Source organism: Nipponia nippon, unplaced genomic scaffold, assembly GCF_047370975.1.
Source record: "Nipponia nippon isolate SJK-2023a ecotype South Korea unplaced genomic scaffold, ASM4737097v1 scaffold_38, whole genome shotgun sequence".
NCBI lineage: Eukaryota > Metazoa > Chordata > Aves > Pelecaniformes > Threskiornithidae > Nipponia > Nipponia nippon.
The window spans coordinates 1,195,425-1,223,021 of record NW_028262356.1 but is presented as its reverse complement, the minus strand read 5'-3'; the positions used below and the strand labels follow the sequence as shown (position 1 = coordinate 1,223,021).

The window sequence follows — 27,597 nt, the reverse complement described above, 5'->3', positions numbered from 1 at the left end:
AGACGCCGTCGCGGAGCAGGCACCGACCATGTCGTGCGTCCACTATAAGTTCTTTTCCAAGCTGAACTACGATACAGTCACCTTCAATGGGCTCCACATCTCCCTGAGCGACCTGAAGCGCCAGATCATGGTCCGCGAGAAGCTGAAGGCGGCCAACTGCGACCTGCAGATCTCCAACGCCCAGACCCAAGAAGGTGGGTGGGGGTGGTGGGCACGGGCTGGGACGCGATAACAGGATTCTTCTTTTCCACACCAAAGACATTGCCACTGAGATAGTATTGGACATCATTTCATCATTCATTTCTAACCATTTTTGTTTTCTCCTGCTACTATGTGTTATCAGGGCAGTAGTGAAGTTTTATGGCAGAACATTTATGGTGAACATATGTAAGAAATGTTCTCAGAGAAGTCATAAATTCTTTTCAATCTAATTAATGGTGCTCAGACATTAGAATGGTTCTCAGAGATTATCATGGTTTCATATTACTTAGTATGATACTTCAGTTTGGTAATCTGCCATCTTGGTAAGTTTGCAGGTGATTAAAGACTTTGGGCTGTGATTTTTCAGAAATAAAAAGACTTGTAAAGCCTTTTCATTCCTAAAACATTAAATTTCTTCCCCCTCCCCAGGTAGTTCTATGACACTCTTACAACAGTCTTTTCTTTCAAATGTGAGCTAGTGGGTTTTTTCCTCTTCCTGTTTCATGTATTCACACAGACTAATATGTGTGCCGCGGAAAGTGTAACTTCAGCCCTATCCTTTAGAGTGGTTGGAGCTAAAGCTTGCTGTTTATCTACACCCGTTGTGCGTGTTCAAGTTGACCGCTGCAGGCTTGCAGCATTTGTGAATCAAAGCATTGGTTGGTGTCCTCAGATATAGAGTCTCTTTCTAGGAGAGGTGCTGCCGCTTGCAATCTTCTGCAGAACCCCCGCAATCCTCAGTTGGGCACAGGCGTAGCAAAGTCCTGCCTGTTTGTGGAGCCGCTGTTGCTTATCGCGTATCTCTGAAATCGAAATCGGGTGGTTTGTGATCTGGACCAGGAAGAATATTCTGCACGGCTCCGTTCAGCAGGTCAAAACCTTGAAGCTTGGGGCTTCGAGAAGTGCAGCTGGCATGATCTCCCCGTTCTTTGTCTGGGCCTCAGTACTGTCGGAGCTCCTGCTCCATCACAAGGCCCCAGGGCAGGCCTTTCTTGACAGGGGGCTGTGCAGTGGTGAGATTTTCCTTTGGAGAAGAGCTCTAGGGGTTGGTTTCAGGCTATGGGACTTCTGGAAAAGCTTGTGGTTTGGTCATTGGTAGTCCTTTCTAGGACTAATACACTGAAACATGGAGCGTAAATTGGGAAATAGTCCTATTTTGTATGTGATCACTGAGCCAAACCACCCTGACAGAGCTTGACTGGGTATGCAGCACCTTTGGTTTTCAGACCATGGTTCTGATCCGGTCTGCAAAGGTAAGGGCTTTTGCTATTTAAAACCGTAGGCAGATTACAGGGAATGGCTGCTGATAGTGCTTTAACATATTTAGTCATGTCCAGCTTGTGGAAGTGCAATACAAAAAGCATTCTCATGGAGAGATCTTTGCATTTTAAGCTGACTCAGTCCCAGTGTCTCAGGCGGTTGTTTTTTGGTTGGGGCCTTGTGTAAAAGGTCAGAAGGCTTTCCTCCTCTTCAGCAGACTGAGCTGGTGTGAGCCAAGGCAGAGCATGGGTAGTTTCAGGCACACGCTGTTTTCGAGAGGCTTTCCGAGGCTGCCTTCTTAAGGAATTTCCTTGGAGTCTCTGCTCTGCCAAAAGTGAATGGAAAGTATTCACGTTCCTTTGGTTCATTCAAACGCGATGAGTAGCTGAAGAGGGGAGATACCGCGTTAGTTGGAGCCCATTCTGCCCTGCTTTGAAAGCAAGCTCAGAAACCACCCAACATTTCTGTGATCCACATTCTAGACCTGCCAGCCCCGTTTCCATTTCAGTGTAAGGAGCAGCTGAGAAGTGTGGCTGTTGATGGATGAAGCTCCAAGAAATAGGCAGCGATGGCAGGCTCTCTTCTGTGTTCTGTGCGTCCTGAGCGCCAGCAGCGTAGGTGAAGCGTTTTTAGTTAACGGCTACTGAAGCAATGGCGCAGAGTTTCCATGCTTTAGCGCAGCGCCTGTTTTGTTGCAGGGCAGGCTGGTGAGGCTTTAGAATCTGGTTGATGCAGGTGAGACTTTGCTGCTGTTTGTTTTTCTGCAAAGAGCTGCTGGGATTGGAGCCTAAGAGAAGCAAAAGCCACTTCAGCTAGGTCAGGAAAGAACCTCCTGCATTAGCAGGCTCTCCTTTAGTGCCCCTTGGGCCCATTTTGCTGTTGGCATTCAAACTATTTTAAAAAAAGGAACAAGCTTGTGCTGCTTGTGTTTGGTTATCAGACCTGAACATTTCTTGAACTGTACTGTGTGTTGAGATGATAAAAGCGCGATGTTACACAGGAGATTTTGCTTTGCTATCTGTGAGGGGATTCTCTGAAGTGCTGTGTAATTAGCTACTAATACACCTTCTTAGGAACTGACTCATGTTTTTGTCTGTATTTCTGTTGTTTGCAGAATACACCGATGACAATGCCCTGATTCGTAAGAACTGCTCGGTCATCGTGAGAAGAATCCCTGCTGCAGGAGTTAAAGCTGCCAGGCATTGTCTGTGTGTAAACTTAGAATTTGTTCCCATCTCCGAAGAGTCTGCTTCTCGGGGTTTGACTCTTCCTTGCATTTGGGGGGGAGGGAGGAGGGATACGGCAGCTCTTCCTACCCCCCAAATCTGGGGCTTTTGCGTGCTAGCTCTAGAGGACAGACCAAGGGTTGCCAGCTGGCGAACCATGCAAACAAGAAGTTCCGTTCAGAAGTGATTCCTGGTAGTTTCCTAAAGACAATGTCCGTTTCAGGCAAGAGAAAAACAACAATATCCTAAAGTATATTGGAATAGTTAATCCTTTCCAAACTTGAAACTCAGTAAGCAGTTTAGCACAGTCCCAAATGTTACTAGTTATCTTTCTAAGTCTGTTTTTACTCTAAGCTGATATCGGTGCCCCAGGTTTTAGTTCTGTATTCCTAAGATTTACGGAGGACAGAGAACCGGGCGTATGGATTACAATGACAGCCATTCAAATGCAGTCCCGACTACAGGATTATTGCTGTCATGTATGTATTCATACAGTCCAGTTCTATATTAGCTGCACTGGCATTGTTTGGAGGGTCCTGTTTGCCAGCCTACTTAAAGATACGCCTCTCCACCACAATTAGTTGCTATTATTAGCTTGGGGTTCTGCCCCGTCTTTCTACTGTTGGTTCTCAATAAATAGACTGATGAGTTACAGTGTGTCTGAACCAACAGTACAGCAGCATCCTGGTACCCAGGAAGCATCTGCAAGCAAAAAACCCTGAATTTATGTGGCTCTGCATGTAAACTTTGGGCATGTTACTGCCGTGGCTGTTACAGTGCTCTCAGGCGCTACCTGGTAATTCTGGACGCCACAGCGTTGTGCTTATAAACACGGCCTTGTGTTGGGGGTTAATTTCAATGCGTATGCTTAGCGCCGTCTTGTCAATGCATCCTCCGTTTCGGGTTGGATGGCACCCTCTCCTGGTATTGTAATGCTGCCCTAAAAGGAGAGGCGAGATGCTGCTAGCATCAAAGATCAAATAAATGCCTGCATGTGGGGATGAGGAAAGAACGGCACTTTCTATTTGTACTGAAATTCCACAGCAGCCTTTGAATTGCCTCTGCTCATGGCACACTTTGGAGGATGTATGAATTGTTTGCTAACGCTATCAGCGGTTGCATGTCTGATCCATGATGAGTAGCATGCAGGTACAGATCAATGAGTGTGTGGAATCTCAGCAAGTTTTCAAATGTAATAAATATTTCCTAAAATATTGTAGCGTTTTCAGAATTATCTTAAAGCAAGTTCTGGCAATTAAGACCTTTTTCTTTTGTTGCAGGACTCCTAAATCGCACAAAGCCCTAGGGACTGCTTTCAGGTGACATTTCTATTACTATTTTTAGTCAATATAGCATACATAACACGTTTAACATTTTGGCACTTTCCTAGCTAAATCTGGTAGATGTCTGGGAACAGGGCTTGGGCTTCCACAAAGAAACCCTGTTCTAAAGCCTCTGCTGCTGACAGTTTTGGTATTTCTTTGTCAGCTGGCTGATTTTTTTAACATAAGTGCACTTGCACTTCAAAGTGTCTAGACTGTCCCTGTTCTTTCTTGGAAACTAAAGTGCTGTATCTGGTGCCTATTTGTAACGCTGGGGGCACACAGATTGGCTCAAGTGACCTTTGTGTTTTGATGGCTGATTATGGAAGAAGACAGACCTGTAGGACAGACTTGGTATTTTTGATACTTCCATAGCAGAGACAAAACACCTGAGGACTCGCTCTTGCACTGCTGTGTTCTATAGCTGTAAGCCTAAGAGTAATTTGTGACCAAGTAGAAATGTGATTTTGGGGTTTTTTTTAGCTGCACTGCATGTACCAAGGGAGAACACGTTGTGTATATGAATAAATTTCCACATTCACGAGAGTATCGGGACATAATGTTTAGATATTCAGGGTTTATAATCTGTTTTCAGTACTTGACGTTGGGTACAAGTGCTTTCTTTGAAGTTCTGATCACCTTTATTTCTTCTTCTAGAAGAAGTCGAACTGAGCCCGCGAGTGGCCCATCAAGAGCGGTACGTAAAACACAATCTCACACTTTTTTCTACACACTGCCCTTAATTCTAAACAATGCAGCTTTGTGGTAGTTTTCCAAACATTAACTTAATATCTTTTCCAGTAAAACATAGCATATGTTGTAAATACAATGTCTTGGATCCGGCATAGTAAAAACTGAGTGATGCCATTATTTGCACAGCTCTGATGTGAACGTTGGTGTTTGTGCCCAGTAATGCGTTGTATTTCGTACTGAGTCTGCTAGAACGTTTCCTGGATGACTTTGTGTTGTACAGAGGACGTGTGATCGTTTTTAGATCATGTAGGTTCAGGGTTTGCACAACTGAAGGTGGTGCCGTGTTCTACAGCTGGCTGCCTAGAGCTGGCAAGATGTATGTTTGTACAGCGTGTGGTGTGCTTTTTGTTTCTTTCAGGAATAAAGCACTGGGAAGCTTGCCAATTGTTGTTGAAGAGTAAAGCAGCAAAACTGAAATGAGTTAAGGTTTTTTTTAAAAAGGATGCACAAGAGCTTACACTTTGAATATTTCTTCCTTGTCTTGTCTTATGTTAGCTGTCATTCTCCACTTCCACATTTGTGCTGCTGCCCTACTGTTACTACGCCCAAAGCAAGCAAGTGGATCCTTTTTTAACTTCGATTACTGTTTCAGGAACGGCAAGGATGTCTAGTTGGTGTTTGTCCTTCGAGGCTGCAGAAATGCAGAGAGCCATGGCCGTTGTTTTAGCACCGTCAGGCACAACTGTGATCCTTCCTGGCTGAATTTTTAGATTGGCCAAGCTCTCGGGGTGGTTTTAGGAAAGCCCTGTAATTTCACTGTAGTGATCCACCAGTGAGATTAGTCTTTGCCTCCTCTTTTCTGTCCCCTTTCCCACTTGCTTTGTGTTAGTTTCTGTTGAGTCTTCTGTTTGAAATGGGAGTTAATACCTGGTCTGTTGATTTGGGGGTTTGGGGTTTGGTTTGGTTTGGTTTGGTTTGCTTTTGTTTTTTCCCCAATTCTTCTGCAAGCCTGTTATCTTAGGGTTGTAGACAAGTTTCATGGAGATGTTGTTTCTTTGATTGGAGGGACTGGCAGGAACTCCTTCAGTAGCAATGTCAAGAAGAAAAAAAGACACAGGAATGTCGGATCATTGGAAGATGGCCGTTGGGCAAACGTACTAAATAATGCATTCATTCTCTTCTTTGCTGCTTTGGATAACTGTTTAGTAGGAAGGAGTGCTCTCAGCTCTTTTAAGAAATGGGACTGTTGCCTGCAGGCCGTATAATAACTGCTTCCTCAAACAACACAAGAAGTAATGAATAGTTTATGAACTGTTGTGCTTCAGTTCCTGGTCAATACTAGACTGTTTAATGCCAGGCTCCAGTCGAGAGCTTTCCTAATTTCTTGTTTGCTTCTGAAGAAAGGCAAAAGGATAGGGGTTGCGCCTGCCAGGAGAGAACATAGGCCTGTTTCTCCACATGTGAAAAAGAGTGGCACATGGAGCGTGAAGCTTCAAAATGCTTGATCAGACCTCCTTTTTCCCCTAACTAGGTACAAACTGTTCTGAAAAGAAGGCAAGTTGAATCTTCTGGTCAGACTTACAATGGAAAGAAGGTCTTTTTTTCCAGATCTGGTGTTCCTCTCCAAAGGCACGTTTTCAAGGACTTTTGAGTTGGTCAGACAGTAATGTTGTATGTGCTTTCCTAAACGTATGGAGAAGGAATGATTAAGTGGAGTGAGGAATCATCTCCTGCATGTCGATATTTTTCCCCCAGAGTCTGCTAAAACTGCTCCCTTGAATTCTTGCACTGCATTAGGTAACAAAGGACCAGAGCTTTTTCCAAGGAAGGGTTTTAATCTCTCTTGTGATCCGTTTAGTGACCTCTTGAGGAGAGCTGTTCAGTTTACGTTGTGAAATTTTATTCTATGCTTTTGAAGAACTTAGGACATAATGAGCAGTGCTTCAGGTGTCTTTCTAATAAGGTTTTCCTAGTGTCAGCTAGACTGTGGCTTGTGGCATCATATAATTCAATACAGGGGAAAAGGACCAAGAAAAGAGGGACCCTTTTTACGAACTAGTGGCCTGAGAAGTTCATTGCTGCAAGCTGTTCCAGTAGGTAGCTGGGAGGGAGGAGCGTGGTTGCAATGGAGAAAAACTGTACAGGGTTGTGCTCTGAATCCATGTTTTCATCATCCTTAAAAATTGGTTTTGGCCTGATAGCAAGGAGAATCATATTAAATTCTCACGCTTCCCAAACTAATTTGGATCCTATGGCCTGTGGTCTAATGCAACACAAAAAACGGTTTTTCTCCGTTTTCATAGGCTACTCTGTAATGGTCAACAGCTTTATTTCAATAATTGGAGCAGTTTATTTTTGTCTAGGCAAAGTGGTGGTTCCTTGTATGGCCGATGTTTTGGATTGGTGTTCTTCTTTGGGTTTGGTGGGGTATGGTGAATATTTTTAAAGTGATGGACAGGAGGGGCAGAGTTGATGTTTCAGGGCTGATACGCCTGTGCTTTCTTTTGACGGGCAACTGTACTGTGTTCATAAACCCAAACCGTGTGCATTTCTACATGATGAGACGTTCACTGCTTAATTTACAAACTACACTGAAAAGAAGTCTCCTGTAGTGAGGCTTCCTTCTCAACTAAACTCAAGTATTTTTTTGCATCCTTTTGAGCTGAAAAGTGACAGCTTCCTTACCCGTTCAACTTTGAAGCAGTGGTGAACATTGGACAGGGGTCCTTCTCTGAGATATTCTGGAGCAATGGGTTGATCGCAAGCGGGTTTGGTTCTTTTAGTTTCTTCTCATCAACCACATAGGCACTCTGAAGCTGTCATAGGCTTGGACTTTGTGTTGAGCAGATACAAATGAGACTAGGTTAGAAATGCCTCTTTGAGTGACACTCAGAGGACATAGCGCAGGCTCTCAGGCTACAGCAGAGGTTAACTATTGCTGTGTTTTGACTGTAGAACTTGAATCTGTCTTTCATTTTTTGTGAACAGATTGACGACTCTTCTGCACCTATTTCTCTGGGCCAGCTTGCTAAGGTAGGTACATATTCTTGTCAAATCCTTAAAAAAAGAAGTGCTAGCTTCGTATTTTTAAACCTTATACCGTGATCTATAGGTGGATGACGGTTGGAATGTGAACAAAACTTCAATTGAATTTTTAGTAATTTAAAGTATTTATTTGAACTTTACAATGTGTGTCTATTTTGGTACTCTCCTGTAAAGAGGAGTTGCCCGTTTGGGAAGATCGAAGGGGAGTACCTTCTCAGCCTCAACATAATGCTGCAGTATTACTCATCTGCAAGACACAAAGAAGCAGCGCTTCGGAGTCCGTTTACCGTTTTTCATATGTTTTGTTAATTTTGCGTTGGAGACTAACACACTTTTTACAGAAGAATTGAATTGACTGTAAGTTATGGCCCTTTCAAGGGGGTTTGCAACAGGCAAAACAGAAGCGTTTCTGGAACACGGACAATTGCATGGCTATTTCTGACTTTCTAGTCTTTCTAGTTCTAGATGCATTCTGTGAACGCTGCACAATGTCATCAATTGCAGCATCTATACAGTGGACAGCACAATCTAATTTGTTTGAATGCAGACTGTGTAAATTGCGTCAATGTAGCTAACTGTCGAGAGGAATATGCCGATGCGCATGTGTGGCGTATCAGCAGATGGGCCCTTCTGAACCGGTTGTAATGCCCTGTGTTGCTATGGAACTGCTTGGTGGTTTTGCTCAAGCAGGTGTAACTTTGTTGGGGAAAGCACTAGTGATGGCCCTTTGGGAGAGGCGTAGTGCTAGCCAATTGAATTCCTAGTCTTCAAAGTTAGAAAGATCAGAGAAGGCAGGGCTTAATGCAGAGGAGCTGGTTCTTTCTTCTGAAAATACAGGCTGGAGTTCATTGCCGAGAAAGAGAAATCTCTTCCCACGGGTCACTTCTTCCCTCTCTTACTGCAGAAATTAAATTGTGTACATTGGGGGGAAAAAGATAAATTTGTTTGGAAGGCAGCCACCAAAAGAAATTGGTCTCCATTGGTGCTGTCTCTGAACGTGTCCTTGGTTCTGTAACTCCTGTGAAGTTTTACTCTGAAATGGGAAAACCTGTCCAAGTAGGGCACACATTGAAGCTTTGGAGAAAATTTAAGTATTTCAGAAAAAGACAGGAACATAGCATAAAGCAGCTCAAAACTGTTGCTTGCTCTGACCTCTTCAGCGCAGACTGGCTTAGCATGGAGGCAATGTGTTAGCAGGTTTCTGTTTTATTATTCCTATGTATGACATGCTCTATTTGAATTTTGGTCTGTTCCTGGTAATGTTTTGTGGGTTTTGGGTGTGTTTTGCAAACTGTTTGGGTTCAAACAAACGAGTCGAGTATCTGTAAAGTTTTCTGCAAATGTTAATGATTTCATAGATGTCGATCTGCATTATGTTACTGTTGAGAAAACACTGTGTATATGAAACAAGCATTTAATAGAAGGTTGAACGGGGTTGGTTGCTTTTGGGAGCGAATGCATCTAAAAAGAAAAGCAGGAGTGGTTGATCTGCATGATCGGTGCTTGAAGGTCCAGATCATTTACAGTCACTCCCTCAGGCCCTGCTTGTGTCTGGAGTGGTGTGTAATAAAAACATTTGAGCAAACACGACTTCATAAAAATCAGCTACCTTCAGTAATTCTGGATAAGGTTTATATTACGATTTGTGTGTTAAAAGGACACAGTCAACTGGACAAAATGGCAGGTTTTGCTTGCTGCAGTTAAATCACTGAATATGAAGAGGTTAGCGGGGGGGAACGTGCAGCTGGGACTGCCTACAGCACATCGTGGTCAAATTTCCACTGACAAGAATCTTTTGTCTTGCTGAGGGATTATAAAAAGCTTGATTCCTTTTAATGCTTCTGTGTCTGAAGCTGCATTTCAGCCAGCAAAACCAGCTTCCCCGACTCTTGTGTGTCCTTTTACTGCTGCAAAATGTAAATAATGGTACTTGCCTGCATCTTTCTCAATGAAATGTCCAGTGGCTGTCTTCTGCTTCCAATAGTCTGGGGCTTAAAAATCAGTTTAAAAGTACTGGAGAGTATAATTTTTCCTGCGCAGAGCTGCAGTCCGCTTGGAAGCACATTGGACTGGTTCCAGGAGTCTTTAGGTAAGGTACAAAGTGAGGCCAAGGTTTGGAGTGCCCAAGAAGGCTCTTTTCAAGTAGGTTCGCAGGCCCAGAAACCCCCTGCAGTGGTGTAAGGACTCCCCAGAGCATCTTCAGCACGGCTCTGTTTTCTATCAGCGGCTGTTTTCATGCAACCTCAGCCCGCGTTGTGCTGCTCTTTGCAGGATCGGGGGAGTGGTGTTGTCTTTGGCCGTGTGGGCTGAAATGTGTTTCTAATGTGTGTGTCCAATAATTGCCTGTTGAACAGACTGCCAATCTGGCTGACGCCAATGCGTCTGAAGAAGACAAAATCAGGGCTATGATGACCCAGTCCTGCCATGAGTATCATCCAGTCAAGTAAGTGTTGATAACGTCCAATCTGTTCTTTGAAGACTATGGAAAAATGGTAGAGATGTTTGTTTTAACAAGAGAGACACACGCATACCTTCTTCTTTTTTTCCCCAAAACCTTTTAGTTACATGAAGAAACCCTTGGGTCTGCCTCCACCATCATATACGTGCTTCCGTTGCGGACAAGCTGGCCACTATATAAAGAACTGCCCAACCAATGGGGTAAGATGGAGCGGGACTTCTGGTGTTCCTTGGGGTTTAATTTTTTTACCTTGGCAGTTCCCTAACAACTACGTGACTGCTCATCTTCAGAATTGTTTCTCTTGGGGTGAAATATAGAGGTTGTACGGCAATGTTGCAAAGCCCTTCAAAATTCAAGGGAAACCTGGAGTTGTAAATGTAAAATCTATTTTTTCCAGGTCGTAGGCATTAAATATGTCCATAGATCTTTCTCTGTGAACTTTCATGCATATTTCTATATATTCCAATATCATTGGAAATGTTTCTGGGTTTAACTCTTTTGAAGGACACTTCACAGTTTTTAGTATTTCCTATAAACCCAAGCTGTTTCTGTTGACCCCACCTGTTGAATATTTGCCTGTTTTAATGTCACAAGCCTCTGGGTGAGTATGCATGCCATTTAACATTGGTCCCTGGCTGTATATGCATGAGGTATGAACTGAACCTTCGTATACAGGTGGTGAATATAAGTTCCCCAGTGCCTGGCTCAGAGCACTGAACTGAGCTCGCCCTGGGAATTGCGCTTTGGAGGAGGAGCGGGTTTGTATGTCTTCTGAGTGGAGGGCGGGCTAAGGGATATTTCACCCTTAAGGAACCTGAAGTTAAGCCCAAGAGTGTCGACGGCGTTCAAAACACTGCTCAAGCCTTGGAACACCCTGGCTATATTCATTTAGGAGAATAAGTATTTTAGTCAAGCAACCCTATGTTAAGTAAAAGGAGAGGATTAAAGGCTTTTGCTGCTTAGAATAATGACGGAAATGTCATTTTAAGTGTGGGTCTTACGATGAGCTATGTTTGCCTTTCTTTTCTTAACAGGGCAAAAATGGTGAGTCTCTTCCCAGAATGAAAAGGAGCACGGGAATTCCACGGAGTTTCCTGATAGAGGTGGCAGATCCCAATACAAAGGGTGCTCTGCTAACCAGCACTGGGAAGTATGCAGTACCAGCTATTAATGCGTAAGTAGGGAATTCATTGGACTGACCAAAAAGCGAACGAGAGAAGCTGTGCGTAAATGTCTGAGTGGCCACGCAACCAAATCGGCCAGCCTCTGTAATTGCGGGGGAGGAAGCATTGTCGTTGTATCCGAACCTTAAAATCTGTGATACTTTCTAAGATTAAGACAGGGTGGCCCTACTGCTCATGGCCCTGGAAGCTGGTTAAACTTGTGCTGTGCTAAGAATCTGTATTTCTGCAAAATATTGCAGTAGTGTTGACAGTGGGAGTTGTTCTCTCTGAAAGGTCGTTTTGCTGCTGGTTTATCTTTCAAAGGCTTCTTGCAAAATTGAACCCATCGCCGTTGCACTGAGATTTCCTCCCCCTCTGGCTTTTATGCAAGCTCACGTGTGAAACAGGCTGAAGTTTCCCTGTTGCTATAAACTCAGAAAATCCTGCCGTGGGCTGACAAGAGGGGCTGTTATGAAATGCGCTTGGTAGCACTTCTGGTTTTCTGTCGTGGATCTCCTTTTGTAGAAGCTGTAACACAGGCTGCCCTTATTTGTAAAATGTAATTGCTCGGAGACTCACTTCATCCTGAGCCTGCAATTTACCTTTACCCGCTGGCAAAGGAGAGGTGGGATTCATTTCATTTGAGCTAATTTCTTAGTTGATCCAATGAGTGGGAGAGTTCTGCAGAAGGAAAATTGTTCCCCCCTCCCTCTTCTGGTGTTGTGCCTATAGAAAAGCAGTTGAAACGAGATGCCTACGTCTTAGAAGGCTAGTGTGGAGCGAGGAGAATTCCATCTCTTCTCTTCCTTTGATAAAATGCTACGCTTGGAAAAGTTTTCCTTTCGTCGTCTTTCACTTTTTTCTTTTTCCTTCCCCACCCCCCTCCAGGGAAGCTTATGCCAGAGGGAAGAAGGAAAAGCCGCCCTTTTTACCTGAGGAGCCGTCCGCCCCCTCCTCCTCCCATGATCCCGTTCCCGAGGAGCTGCTGTGTCTCCTTTGTAAAGAGACAATGACTGATGCGGTTGTCATTCCCTGCTGTAGAAACAGCTACTGTGACGAATGTAAGTGTTACTCCCATGTTTGTTAATCCCCAACATCAAATCTGATCTTCTGAAAGCAGAAATAGGAGATAACGGCATTACTTTGTTACCAGTTCGATTTAAGACTGAAGTATAGCCTGACTAGGAAAGGACTCTCTTTGGATTAAGGAAAAAGAAAAGGCAGAAAGCTTTTTCCCCTTTTTATGTAGCTCGTTAAATCTCTTTACACGCGTGTCGTGGTTTAACTCCAGCCGGCAACTAAGCACCACCCAGCCGCTTGCTCACTCCCCCGCGGTGGGATGGGGAGAGAATTGGAAGGGTAAAAGTGAGAAAGCTGGTGGGTTGAGATAAAGACAGTTTACCAGGTAAAGCAAAAGCCACGCACACAAGCAAAGCAACACAAGGAATTCATTCCCTCCTTCCCATGGGCAGGCAGGTGTTCAGCCATCCCCAGGAAAGCAGGGCTCCATCCCGCGTAACCGTTACCTGGGAAGACAAACGCCATCACTCCCCACATCCCCCCCTTCCTTCTTCTTCCCCCAGCTCTATATGCTGAGCATGACGCCGTACGGTGTGGGACAGCCCTTGGCTCAGCTGGGGTCAGCTGTCCCGGCTGTGTCTCCTTCCCACTTCTTGTGCCCCCCCGGCCTCCTCGCTGGTGGGGCGGTGTGAGAAGCAGAAAAGGCCTTGACTCTGTGTAAGCGCTGCTCAGCAATAAGGAAAACATCGCTGTGTTACCAACCCTGTTTCCAGCACAAATCCAAACCATAGCCCCCCACTAGCTACTATCAAGAAAATTAACTCTGTCCCAGCCCAAAGCAGCACAATACGGAAGGACGAGTCTGAGAAGAGTGCGTAACTGTGCAGGTGATCCCAGAATTAGATATTGACTGCATTTAGTTTGTCCACAGCCCTTTCTCTCCTACAGAATTTTATAGCCAGCTCTGGTGATTTGGTGTGGTCTGCAACAAACGGATAGTCAGGCATTGAATCCGCCGCCTTCTCCACGGGAGAGCTGGCTAAAACCTTCAGAACTCAAACCTCCTAATGTGTTGAAATGTGTTTTCTTCATTAGCCTTGAGGTTAGTGACTTCTCACTGCACTAGCCAGGGGAAAGAAGATCAGTCGGAACATCAAGGCCCAGCCTCCTCTACCTCTTCAGGTGTTACAAGAGTGCAGTATCAAACTGTATAGTTACTGGCTGCATATTGGAAATTTTTTACACTGTTGAACATTTATAGCTCCATGCTCTCAATTCAAGACCATATTCACCCATTAACCACACCCTTGTGTTTATAATTGATTAGACCCCCCAAATACTCCTTAGGTTGCCTAAAAGCTGTTTTGATGATTCTGATGATTCACAGGTATTAGAACAGCGTTACTGGACTCTGAGGAACACAGGTGCCCCACATGTCATCAAACAGACGTTTCTCCTGACGCTTTAGACGCCAACAAGTTCCTACGTCAGGTAACACGATGACTTTTACGTAAACTGTTGGTAAGAAAAAGTCTATTTTTCAAAAGCTGAAAGGGAAGAAGATATTCATTTACCTCTCCTTAAGCAAGGCTAAATGGAGTAAGGCTCAATTTACTTTTCAAGTACGTTACCTGTTGTGACAGAAGCTTACAACTCTTTAGAGACAATCCGGCAAATTCAGGTCACCCTTGTGTTTAACAGGCTTGTCTCACTTTCACATTCAGGGCTAACACTGGAGTACTTTAACTACAGCTACTCTGAGTTGCCAGTCATGAATGTCAGTGTTCAATGGGATGTGTTCAGACATCTGGATGTTGCTTTCTTTTAGGACTGATAGCATTTACAGGAATACCCAAGGAATTTTACTCCGTGCAGGCTTTTGTTCGTCTGTCTACTGAAGTTTCTTATGAACTTTTTGTAAATGCTTTCCTGCCTCTAGGCTGTGAACAACTTCAGAAATGGGACTGGCTACACAGAAGGGCTCCATAAGCAGATTCAGCAGCAGCAGCAGCAGCAGCAGCCGCCACCGCCTCCACCTCCACCACCACTCCTGAGGTAAACAACAGCTTGCAACCTGCAGCCTCTGCTCTGGCCAACAATTTCCAGCCAGCGGGAGCCACTCCTGAGTCCATTGGCTTCTCTGGCTTCTCATTCTGTTGGTGCTTTGTCATCGTTGGCCCCTGGTCAGTCATCTGGGGCAGCTGGGCTGCCAGGAAATCCGCCTTCTGTCCTTGTCTCTGATCTCCCTCCAGCAGTGTCCCTCTCTCTCCGTGCTGAAAAGCCAGGTGGACCTTTTTGGTAAGGAAATCTGTAGATCAGCACGAATATAAAAGACACCAAGATGCTGAAGTTCCTTGAGCTTCTCAGCTAGCGATTTCTCTATCATTAGTGACAGTTGCAGAGAACTGTGGAAGTTCTGGGTTTGGTTTTTACTTTGAATGAGGACACTTGAATAATTTGGAAGCGTGCCTCATGCAAGAATTTTCTCAGAAGTATTTTTGCTTGGTTCTCTTATCAGTCATTCAGTATGCGTTGCCCCTGAAAGAGGCACTTTTGTTCCCCAGGAGCCCTTGGAGTTTAAGTGGCTAGCAATTCCTAAAGTAACCATTGGGTTATGTCAAAGCTTCTGGAGTGCATTCATTTCTCTTTAGGACTGAGGAAATAATCGTTTCGTGCAAAGTGAAAAAGCCCAAGGAGAGGTAAAACTGACCAGGTGTTTTGGCATTATTTTTTTCTACAGTATTTCTATCATCGGTATTATAAGCCAGAGTCATTCGCAGTAATGCCGTGTAGTCAGCGCCGCAGGCAGATTTGGATAATAAACATTGAAACGGTGTAAATGTGAAGTCTTTACAAACATTTACCAACAAAGTCTAAGTTGGCAAGCCAGTGAAGTGGTCTGAAAGTACATGGAAAATCTGTACTGTTGTTGAGGGCTTCTGTCCTTTCAATGTTGTGCCTGGAATGCAAATAGCCACTCTGTCCAGAAGACTGTCAGGCGCAGCTGTAGCAGTGACTACAAAGGTCCCAAGTCAAAAGAACCTCTAAGGCAGCCTCTGAGCCAGCACATAAACGTTTCCCAAGAGAATTTCAGTTCTCGCATCTGCCACGACTGAGAGTCAGTGTCTGGGCTATACGTACGCCAATCCTTTCATGTGCAGCCAGCTTACTAAACTATTTTTCCAGTGAGCCCTGGCAGCCAAGAGGGCAAACTGCATCCTGGGATGCATCAAAGGCAGGAGAAGCAGCCAGTGAGAAGAGGTCATTATCCTGCTGTATTCAGCGCTGGGGCGGCCTCCCCTTGAACACGGTGTGCAGTTCTGGGCCCCAGAATTGAAGAAGGAGGTGAAGGTCCTTGAGTGCGTCCAGAGGAGGGCAAGAGAGCTGGTGAAAGGGCTGGGAGGAATGTCCTCTGAGGAGCGGCTGAGGACTCTGGGTTTGTCCAGTTTGGAGAAGAGGAGGCGGAGGGGCCACCTCATTGCTCTCTGCAGCTTGCTGCGGAGGGGACGTGGCGAGGGAGGTGCTGATCTCTTCTCGGTGGGACCCAGTGATAGGACGTGTGGGAATGGTTCCAAGCTGCGCCAGGGGAGGCTTAGACTGGACATGAGGAAGCCTTTCTTTACCGAGAGGTTGTTCAAACCCTGGAACGGGCTTCCTGGAGAGGTGGTCGATGCCCCAAGCCTGTCAGTGTTGGAGAGGGATTTGGACAATGCCCTTAATACCATGCTTTAACTTGGCCAGCCCTGACTTGGTCAGGCAGTCAGAGCAGGTGATCGTTGTGGGTCCCTTCCAACTGAAATAGTCTAGTCTCTTCTGTTCTATTTCTCCTTAAATGCCACTAGTCCAAACAGCCTTCTCGTCAGTGCTTCATTTGGAATCGGCCAACTTCCCATTTGGAAACCTGGAGAAGATTAGTTTTTCATTTTTTTTCCCCATTTACAACAGTCAGCCTTTTCTCACTTTGGACTTTGTATTTCAAGTAGCACTTCAAAACACTGTTTGAATAATAAAAATTTGGGTTTTTTTGTAGTGATGCCGATACTGTTCTACCTCCTGCTGCGCTGGTGAGTGCTGCTGGGCTTTCTAAATCTCCCTTTCAGTCAGTCAGCAGTTTGGTGGAAGAGAAGGTAAATTTTATTTCAACATGTGCAGTGCTGCTTGTGTTTTAGCAGAGCTTCTTTTCCAACTGTTTGCATTTCTTCACAAGGGCTATCAGGTTCCTGGAGTAAGACAACCGGCGTTACCAAGTCTTCTGGGCCCCCAAGGACCCTCAATACACACAACTGGTAAGCAACTAGAACTTGAGAATTTCTTTTCAAAACTTATCTTCAGATCATCTGAATGGGGTTTTTTTCTTTTTCCTCTCTCCACACCAAAAGGTCATCCCAGGAGAGCCAGCCCAGTTCGCTCAGCAGCTGGCAGACCAGGCTGGGAGCGGTAAGTATGCCACAGAAATTCCACATATTCCGAATTGTAACCTGTTAAACGAGGCCATAACACCTAAGTTATACAACAGCTGATTTCTAATGGAATAAGTGTGCACAGATAGTTGTGGAGAATCCAAGTGGTAATTCATTTGTAAATGGCTTCATTTGAATTGGCTTTAACAAAGGGGATCTGTGCTTGCAGTAAGAGTATTTAAAAGAAAACTCCAGCAGATGATTGAGAAGAGGACTCTGGAAAATGAACACTTTGTGAGGAAACCATAATTACCTATAAAAATGAAATAGGATTAAAGGGTGAGGTGGAAAGCCACCCTTTTGATCCCTGGCTGAATAGGGCTGGAGAAATTGATTTCCCCATAGAAATCTGCCTCCAACCTTCTTTTTTACCAACCTAGTTGATACTGATTGAGCAAATTATTGGAAAAGTCAACGCTGTTTTGTGTTATTTATGACAATTTTGAATGTCTTCAATTTAGTCCTCTCAAATAGCCAAGCTGCTTTCTCTCAGTTGGAGAGAGAGAGGAGTCTGCTTTCTCTATTAGTGCAGTGTCAAGTTAGTCCTTCCTTTTGGTACACATTTGTTATAGATAGATTGTAAGGGGGCATTGTGTTCATAATACCTTAAAGATAAATAAAAGCAAAACCCAGGATCCCTCCCACAGATTGTCTACAATCTCAAATTCAGTAAGCAAGAAAATAACGATTCAGGGACAAAAGCAGGCCAAACACATCCTCATGAGGCAACAACATAGGAGGCTTATGTGGAAGAAGTTAAAAGAAGTTGGAGAGAAGATGAGTTCATATTTGTGCAGTGCTTTGAAGATCAGAAGTGTGAAGTATTGACCATATCAAGGAGTGGCAGAGGAGCGGTGGGCGCTTGGCCCAGGGGAGATGGGAGTCTCTTTTAAGCCTGGGCAGCCTCCATCCGCAGTCGCAAGGCTGAGTCTAAGGAGAGAAGAGTGAGGGAAGCGTTGGGGCTGGGGATGTGGAAGGCGAGTGTGAGGATCAAGAAATGAGGGCAGTCTCAAATGAACAGAGAGCAGGGAGAGAAAGGCTTAAGTTGAGAACAAGAAGCGCTCGCCACCGTGCTCCCGCTTCCTTCGCTTTCCTCTTTAAAATTGGGGCCGAGTGTAACAAAGAGTGACACATGTTTTTGGGTTTCTTTAGAAGTTCAACTCGAGGACGCCCGCCTAGCGAACGTACCCAAAGGACTCAGGCCCCAGCACTCCCACCATCAGTAGCCATCTTTGTGCCTGTGCCTCCACCTCCCTTGCATCCTCCACCACCCCATGCCCTTCCTCTCCCACCGTGGGCACCACCCCCCCAGTTGCCTCCTCAGTTTCCCCCTGGTCAGCCTCCAGCTGCTGGGTGCCCTGCCCCCCCTCCAGGATATCCCCCAGCTCCTGCCAACAGGTCGCCAGCTTGGGTACCAACAGCAGGACCAACGGCTCCTTCAAATACCATCCCAACGACACAAGCACCTCCTTTACCTAGGGAGGAGTTTGACAGAGAACAACAGAGACCTAAAGAGGAGTAAGTATTTGGCTCAATGAAGTTGCGTTGGTTTTCATTTTTGTATCTCTTTCGATAGTATATCGGGCTGCACTTACACTAAAGTGCATCTGACATAAGCAAAAATGACCTAGTGTTTTTTGCCATATTCTTTTTCATTGCAGGTGCTAACCATGCAGAACTAAACCCAGACAAATGTCATTCTAAAGCTTTCCCTGAAACTTCTAGGCATTCGAAACTGGCTTTGCTTAACTAGGATGTTCACTTTTTCAATTTGCATGCAGTATACATTTTCTGCTGTCGGCCAGGGTTTGTTTCTTGATGTCTTTTTGTAATCAAGGTCAAACTATCACTGTAATCAAGGTCAAACTTCTTTTAACAGGGAGAAGAAAAAGTCCAAGTGTGATGAGTTTACAAAGGATTTTGGTAAAGAACTGATGGAATATAAGAAGATGCAAAAGGAGCGTAGGCGATCGTTTTCCAGGTAACTGCTTTACACGTCCGTAATGGAGAAGCGGGTTGTCTAGAAGAATCAGGAGGAGTTCGACTCCACCTCTCCATCGTCAGATGGATTGGACGAGTCAAGGGATCCGCAGCGACAGGAGTTTCCTATGTAGGTTCCTCGCTCCAATGTGGCCGAGATTACAGTTGACTGATAGTTATAATTTGGCAGCAGTTGTGAAGGAACAGGCGTCTCTTTTCCTAAAGCTTCTCTGCAATGACATCCTTCACCTCCCGACAGCCGCGAGGGGCTAGAAACTGAATAGGTGTAGTTGCTGGATTTTCTGCGTCTCCGTCTTCTGAGTGTAACCATTACCTCAAAGCACTTGAGAAGAGAGAGATATGTGAGAGAAATTGTCTTCCTTTCCTCTTTCGCTTACCTCATGTGGATAGAGAGATTTTGAGCTGGACTGCCAACTGGGGGCTTTCACTAGTGTTTTGTTGACATGGTTGAATTTTTCTTAGGAATTAAAAGATCAGTCTTGTTTTAAGGAAATCTGCAATTGGTGAAGGACTTTGAGAGGAGGAATGAACCTATGTGGAATAATGTGAGATGGTTCTTTAAAAGATAATACAAGAAAAACTTGTGAAGACAAAACTCAGGGTAGCTGATGTTTTCCCTCCCCCAAAATCGCCTGGGCGGGAGTCTGAATTACTGCATTACTCTGTTAGTAACGCAGTAGGTAAGCAGAAACTTTTACGTATGATCAAGTGCTTCAATTTGCAGTAGCATTATGTCAGCAGCTGAAAGCAGCTTTGGCATTAGCCTGTGGAGAGGAAAAAAAAAACAAACCAGATTTGGGAGGAAAATACTGGGGAGAGTGACTGTTTTCAGTTAACTTCATTTTCTTTGTGTGTTGTATTTTCTTTAAGGTCCAAGTCTCCCTACAGTGCTTCATCTTACTCGAGAAGTTATTATACATACTCCAAGTCAAGATCAGGTTCTTCCCGCTCTCGCTCCTACTCTCGATCCTTTAGTCGTTCCCATTCTCGTTCCTGCTCACGATCACCACGGTATTCAAGAAGAGGCAAAGGGAAGAGCCATAAATATCGTTCTAGGTCAAGGTCACGGGGTTATCACCATTCAAGGTTAAGAAGATACCGTTCACGATCAAGGTCTCCAGTATTTAGAGGCCACTCTCCCACTAAACGGACCGTACCTCGAGGGGAAGGAGGAAGGGAGCATTTTAACAGATACAGAGAAGTTCCTCCACATGATATGAAAGCTTGCTATGGCAGATCTGTTGACTTGAGAGATCCATTTGAAAAGGAAAGAGACAGAGAATGGGAAAGGAACTCTAGAGAACGGTACGAAAAGTTTCACAAGAGCTTTGCTGTTGGCACTCAACCTCCGCCTCCAGTAAACAGGGGGAACTTTTCTCCGGATAGGTTTGGTCCGCCTGGGACCAGACGAGAGAATTTGCCACATGCTTGGGGACGCAGGGAGGATTATCCTGGTGGGCAGAGCCACAGAAATCGTAATAGAGCTGGCAATTACTCTGGAAAACCTTCTGGAAGAGAGAGCCGTAACATCAGAGATGCTACAAAATCCAAAGAGCAGGAGGTGGAACATCCACTGGGAGATGGCCAAGGAAATAAAGAGAGAAACCCCCAGAAGAGAAGAAAAGGGGATGAGAACGAAGGATTTCCCAAAGCTGAGTTGTTAGAAGGTGCGAGGAAAGCCAAAGAGCCAGTTCCAGCAGCAGATGTTGAAACGGACTCCCTGTTCATGCTCCCAAGCCGAGATGATGCCACCCCTGTGAGAGATGAGCCTATGGAAGCAGATTCTGTTGCTTTCAAACCGGTATCTGAAAAGGAGAAAGAAGAGAAGGAGAAGGCAAAAGCAAAAATAGACAAGACAAAGCGGAAAGCAGAAGTGGCTGTTCTGCCTAAGAAAGACAGTCTAATCAAACCAGCTAAAGCTTCCCAAGAGGAGGTGGACACCGATCGTGAAGAATCTCCTGGAATGGAACCTGCTGTGAAAAAAGTGAAGGAGGAGTTGCCAAAGAGAGACAACGTTAAAACCTCTTCCTCTCAAAAGGCTGAGAAGGCTCTTGGTTCCCCACGGAAAGTTCAGCCCAAAGTTACCAAAGATCACCCAGAAACCAGAGCAGCCAAGGAGGAAACGGCAAAGAAAGACCATCGAAAAGAAAGCAAGTCGGAGAAGCCCTCCAACAGAGAGGGCAAGTCAAAAACACCTGCTGAAAAAAGCAAGCCCTCTGATGCAAAACCTGAGCAAAGAAAAAGAAAAGTAGATGAAAAGGTTGCTGCAGAACATGAAGCGCCTTCCCTAAAGGCCTCTAAACCCGAAGCTGCTGAATCGAAAAGACCACCAAAGGGGAAGACTGAGCCTGATGGTGAAAAAGGAGAGCAAACTCCAGAAGAGGATAAACCTGCTTTTCTTGACAGCCCCGCCAAAAAGATTAAACTTAACCAAGAAACTGGCAAAAAGGTTGTGAGTGGAGAAAATGTGCTACCTGCAAAAGAACCTGTTGAGAAACCTGAGCCGAACAGCAGCAAAGTTAAACAAGAAAAAGCAAAGGGAAAAGTGAGAAGCAAAGTAACGGCAGCTGATGGATCTAGTGCAACTCCAGTAGATTGCACCAGGTTCCTAATCTTTTATTTTCTTTTCTTTCTTTCCTCCCTCCCCGCCGCAAACAAATGTAAAAGTCTTTAGGGTGACTAATGAAAGGAACAGCTAAATCTGTGCTCAATGAGTGAATAATCTGTGATCTTTCCTGCTAAGCTGTACTTGGGTCAAAATCCAATTTTGTGAAAGAAAACAAGCAGTCTGTACTGCCCAGACAGCTAATAAGGTTAATTCATTGAGGACGTGTTTGACCCTTACTTTGGGGACTTTTCCCCCCCTTCTTATTCATTATATGTTGACTCTTTGAGGAGTCCCCTCTAGGTCTTCCTTCAGATCCAGCTTACTGCTAAAGGCAAGGATAACAGACATGTCTATACCAGGCAATATTTTGCCTTTTTAAAATTGCAAGGTGCTGTAATGATCTACTTTTGTCAGCATGAGATGAAAGGATACCTTGCAGAAATAGCAGCTTGGTTGCCAATATCTTGTACTGCTTTGAGCTTTGAGCACAGTGCCGTCTTGACACAGCTACACTGCTTCCAGCTCAGTGCCAACTCTTTTGGCACTTACCTTGGACATCTCTCTTCCCTATTCCATCGTGTGACATGGGAAAAGAAGAAAAGTGATCTAGTGTGAAGCTGTTATTACGTACATTTCAGCGTCTAAAGAAGCAGGACAGCGCAAACTCAAACCATTTCAGACGTCCCTGGAGACTTAAGATCGTGTCTTGATATTCTAAAAAGCTTTTAAAATGTACATTTTTCTGAAGAAGAACACTGGGACGTGAGAATAAAACTGTGGTTGTGTATACCTCTCCCTAATTGCTTGCTTAGATGTTGAAACAAGAATGTATACCTAGTTTATCTAGCATTGGTAGAAGCAGGACATGAAGGAATTCCCAGGTCAGACAGTCCCCAGTCTGATAATCTCGTGTCTTTGTTAATTAAATGGAGAGTAGGAAGATACTAAATTAATTGATTGCTCCTAGTCTTAGCTAGTGGACTCATCCTTTCTCTCGTCTGTTCCCTTAATGGAACATCTTTTGAAAAAATACGGAAGATTTAGAATGGGAACAAAAGCTGTTTTCTAAACTGTTAGAAAAGATGGCGGCGCGTATATCTCACCCATGGTTAATGTCAGCTTTTTTCCTCTTAGCACTAGTTCTACTGGAGGAAGCCCCGTTAGAAAGACTGAAGAAAAGCCAGACACAAAACGAACTGTCATTAAGACCATGGAGGAGTATCATCATGATATCACAGCCCCTGAGGAAGACATCGTTATGATGATCCAGGTCCCTCAGTCAAAGTGGGATAAGGACGACTTTGAGTCTGAAGAGGAAGACATTCAATCTACCCAGGTGCTCGCAACCGTAGGAAAACCTGCTAATGTTATACAAAATGCGAGTGCTAAGCCACCAAACCCAGTAAAACAGAGTGAAAAAGAGACGGAGCCTTTGAAGGAAAGACAGAAAACTAGAAAAGAGGTGAGTTATGAAAGCTCCCAGCATGACGCAAAAAGTTCAAAAAGTTCGATGTCAAACGAAGAAGGAAAAAGCAAAGACCGGGATCATTCTTTGTCAGACAAAGACACCTCTGAGAAGAGAAAGAGCAGTGTTCTGCAAGAAAAAGACCCCTCAGAACGTGCAACCGAGCAAGGAGATGGAAAAAGTATTTCCCAATCTTCTGAAGACGGCAGATTTTCAGAGAAGCCTGATACTGGCCATGGATCCGCTGCTAAAGACTTTCCTCCTAACCAAGACAAAACTTCTGACCGTGATGGCGAGAGAGATTATTCTAGTTCCAAGCGTAGAGATGAAAAGAGTGAATTAGCAAGGAGAAGAGAGTCCCCTTCTCAAAACAGAGAAACTACGTCAGTCCAGAAGAGTAAGCCGAGAGACGAAGGAGCAGAGCTGTGCGAAAAGTGCACTGGGGACGCCAAAAGGAGCAGCTGCAGCCCTCCGCCTGAGCGGCAGCAGTCTGATCCCAAAGCTGCTCACGATTCCAAGCGTACGCTGGAGGAACCCAAACCTCCAGATCAAAATGCAGGAGAAGAGAAAGAGAAGCACGTACCAGAAGTAAAGAGCAATGAAGAGCAAGAGCCAGGCGGTAATAAAGCACCTTGGAGGGAGGAATCGCCAGCTGTAAAACATGAGAAAGAGAAGGTGACTGGACAAAACAATCAAAGTGTTGCCCAGCCTAAGCCTCAGGTAAGCAGCTCCTCGCCGCTCTCTGCTGATCGAACGCGAGAGACTGATGAGGCTGCGTTTGTACCAGACTGCAATGAAAGTGACAAGGAGAGTAATGTATCTGCAAAAGGCGAGGAAGCAGCAGGGAAAACTCGTGACGACCCAAAGGAAAAGGCTGTTGATAAGGTGAAAGAGGATACAGCAGCACCTGCTGCAGCTGACCGGCCTGAAGCAAGGCGAGGTCCAAGGCAAAGCAGTCCCAGCGTTAGGGGCAGCCGTAGCCAAAGCCCTTCTGAGAGTCAGACTGGAGGCCACAGGAGCGGTGCCAGCTCAGGAGAGAGGCAAGACAGCAAGAAAAAGAAGAAGAAAAAGGAGAAGAAGAAGGACAAGAAGCAGAAGAAACACAAGAAGCAGAAGAAACACATTGGACATGAAAGGGAATTGGAAAAGAGCCACAAACACAAAGACAAGAAGAACAAATGGAAGAAGAGCAAAGACAAGGAGCAAGATGACCAAAAAGTGAAATCTGTCCCTACACAGAATGACAGATAATGAAAAAAGACTTAATTCCCCAGTCATCTGTATTAAATTTTGTTAAAATGTGCACGAATTCAAGCATTGCAAATGATGACATGAAAGACCCTGCGTTGCACTGCCACTGGATTGTTTGATTTTTACATTGGAGCTTTAAAAAGCGAACATTTTGTACAGAATTGTGAGTTGTGACCACGTCACATGAAAGGTGTTGCTGGGGCATCTGATTTTTAACCACCGTGAATTAGTTTGGCTGGAGTTTTCTGTCCTGAAAATTTTCCCAGTTGAATTTTCTTTTAATTGCCTGGCAGAAGCAGCTGGTATCAGTTATAAAAGATCAGCAGAAGGATTTGCAGAATACATTGCAGCCTTGTTATGTCACTTCTTGATTACAATAAAACGTTTTCAGTAAACTAGCCGGTGTGATGAGCTTTTCAGTGATAGCTGAACGTCAGCAGAGCAAAGCCTGGTGACAGAAAACAGCCACCAGTAAAAGCTTGCTGGTAGCTGACACGTATGAAAAATAACATCCACGGGTTTCATTTTGCAAAGAGCGGCAGGACTTTCGGTCTTCTGAACGGATGCCACGTGGGGAGGCGCTGCCGAGAGGTAAGCCAGCAAAGGGGAAAAGAATTGGAAGGTATTTACATATTTGTATGCAAAACCCTTTCCTTCCAAGAGGAAAACCACAGCCAAGTTTTCTGAAATGCAACCAGAAACGGAGAGCTAAAGCAGCCAAGACTGAATTAACCGAATGAACCACTCAAGGGTGCCTTCAAGTTAGGGGTCCAGCTTCGAGCTGGGGGTCCAGCTCCGACCCACCCCTGACCCCGAGGTGTCACCAAGGGTCTGCAGACATCAAGGAGAGCAACGGGGCTGGACCAGGCTGTGAAGCCTGGGCTGCTCCGATCCTGGCAAGGGGATCGATGCGGCCTGCAGCCCAGGCAAATCCTGCCCGTCCGTGATGGGTGTGCTCAGCCCCTTGACCAGACTGGCGGTGTTTTGGGGCAGGCTCTGGAAGAGGGAAAGGCCTGAGCCATGGCCAGGCTGTGAACTCCTCCCGTTTCAATCTGTTCTCTGAAAACCCACAAAGGAGCAGAGGGGCACAGTGAGCGTTGATGCCTATGAGCTTGGAACACCAGTCATGCGATGGGCACAGGAATAGCGTGTGGCTTTTCCAAGCCTCACTTACCAAGGAACAAAGAACGTTGTGGGTACAAAGAGTTGCCTCCATACCTTTTCCATCGCATGTAATTTGACTACGAGCCAACCACTGTATCCTATAAATATGACAGGGTAAGTGGGCCGCCTTTGATCTCTCCCTGCTGGCAGCGTGGCTGCATGGCGGTGATCTCCCCTTGAGCTGGGACATCCCGCAAGGCTGCTCCTCGAGGCAGAGAGACCTTTTAGAATCATAGAAGCACAGAATCGTTAGGGTTGGAAAAGACCCTTAAGATCATTGAGTCCAACCGTTAACCTATCACTGCCAAGCCCAGCACTAAACCATGTCCTCAAGCACCACATCCACCCGTCTTTTAAATACCTCCAGGGGTGGGGACTCAACCACTTTTACCAACGACAGATCTTTGGTAAGCGACCGATATCGTGCATAACCTTGTCGTACGGTAACTTTGATTTTGTCTTGGTAACTTTAATTGCAGGCTGAATTGATGCTAATGAAACATTACATAAACTTTGCATGTACAATCCTTTAGACATAAAGTGTTGACCAAGTCTGAGACTAGGTTTGGACCCAGCTGCACCTAGTCTCCTCTCTGAGGAAGGAGTTTAGAAAGCCAGGGGGTCCACTCTGAACCTCGTGACTCTCCAGGAGGGTCCTCCTTACCCTTTTGTGTCCCCGGTCTCTCTGTGAATCAGTCTCACTCGAGTGTAACTCAGTTTTCCTTTCTAGGATTCTTCCATGCAGTAATTAATAGAGTGAACCTCGCCATCGAACTTTGTCGAGTCAAAGTTTTACAACATCATATTGTCGTGGTTTAACCCCAGCCAGCAACTAAGCACCATGCAGCCGCTCGCTCACTCCCCACCAGTGGGATGGGGGAGAGAAGCAGAAGGGTAAAAGTAAGAAAACTCGTGGGTTGAGATAAGAACAGTTTAATAACTGAAGTAAAATAAATTAGAACAGTTAAACAGGCAAAGCAAAAACCGTGCACGCAAACAAGGCAGCACAAGGAATTCATTCCCTCCTTCCCATGGGCAGGGAGGTGTTCAGCCATCCCCAGGAAAGCAGGGCTCCATCACGTTAAGGGTTACTTGGGAAGACAAACACCATCACGCCCAATGTCCCCCCCTTCCTTCTTCTTCCCCCAGCTTATATACTGAGCATGACGTCACATGGTATGGAATAGCCCTTGGGCCAGACTGGGTCAGCCCCCCTGGCTGTGCCCCCTCCCAGCTTCTTGTGCACCCGGCAGAGCAGGGGAAGCTGAAAAGTCTTTGACCAGCCTGAGCGCCACTTAGCACCTATTTAGCAACAGCTTAGCACTACTTAGCAAGAACCAAAGCATCAGTGTATCATCGACATTGTTCTCATCCTAAACCCAAAACACAGCCCCCTACCCGCTACCAAGACAAAAATTAACTCTATCCCAGCTGAAACCAGGACAATATCCACCCCTTATTCCATACCATTTACATCATGCTCGGGTCCCACATTATCCAATACATCCTCTTTAACCAGCACCCCTGTTGTCCCAAAAATGGTCATTGAGCTCATTTAGTCCATGACTTTGGGCTCTATCTGTGATAGTGGTCACTCAGGACAGGAGAGGTGGTGTGTTGCGTGGAGTTACTGGGCACCAAAGCCAGCTCAGGTCAGGTCACTGCTGCACTTGCACTGCTTCTTGTAAGGCTTCTCCTCCATTGGTTCAGGTGGTTCCTGCTATGGTAATTCCTATAACATGCAACTCAGATCATGGGTTACAACAATTGAAAGGTATTTCCATCACAATCTCCACCCCTGGCCCCTTTAGGCCAGGTTTAACATTGCAATGAACTCCTCCCCTTACTCCTAGCCTGGCTAGCAACAAGGGGTTCCTGCTAGAGTAATTCCCGTAACATGCAACTCAAATCCCGGGTCACAACAATTTAAAGGTATTTCCATTACAGTCTCCACCCCTGGCCCCTTTGGGCCAGGTTATAGGGTTTAACACTGCAATGGAGTCCTCCCCTTGCCCCTGCTCCGGCGTGGGGTCCCTCCCACGGCACAGTCCTCCATGAACTTCTCTAACGCGAGTCCTTCCCACGGGCTGCAGTTCTTCACGAACTGCTCCAGCGTGGGTCCCCCCCAGGGTCACAAGTCCTGCCAGCAAACCTGCTCCAGCGTGGGCTCTTCTCTCCACGGGTCCACAGGTCCTTCCAGGAGCCTGCTCCAGCGCAGGCTTCCCATAGGGTCACAGCCTCCTTCGGGCATCCTCCTGCT

At 45.4% G+C, this 27,597-nt stretch overlaps 1 protein-coding gene across 1 annotated transcript; it reads left to right on the top strand.

The window, feature by feature from the left end:
- The first annotated feature begins 28 nt into the window (after positions 1-28).
- Positions 29-24,173, top strand: LOC148053669 (E3 ubiquitin-protein ligase RBBP6-like). The gene is given in 18 exon segments (XM_087772931.1): positions 29-194; positions 2,576-2,669; positions 3,968-4,006; positions 4,670-4,706; positions 7,691-7,735; positions 10,102-10,190; positions 10,309-10,405; positions 11,240-11,379; positions 12,257-12,429; positions 13,776-13,879; positions 14,328-14,686; positions 16,419-16,515; positions 16,596-16,674; positions 16,768-16,825; positions 18,004-18,366; positions 18,728-18,829; positions 19,720-21,453; positions 22,592-24,173. Coding segments are annotated over 18 exon segments (5,358 nt in total).
- The last annotated feature ends 3,424 nt before the right edge of the window (positions 24,174-27,597 follow it).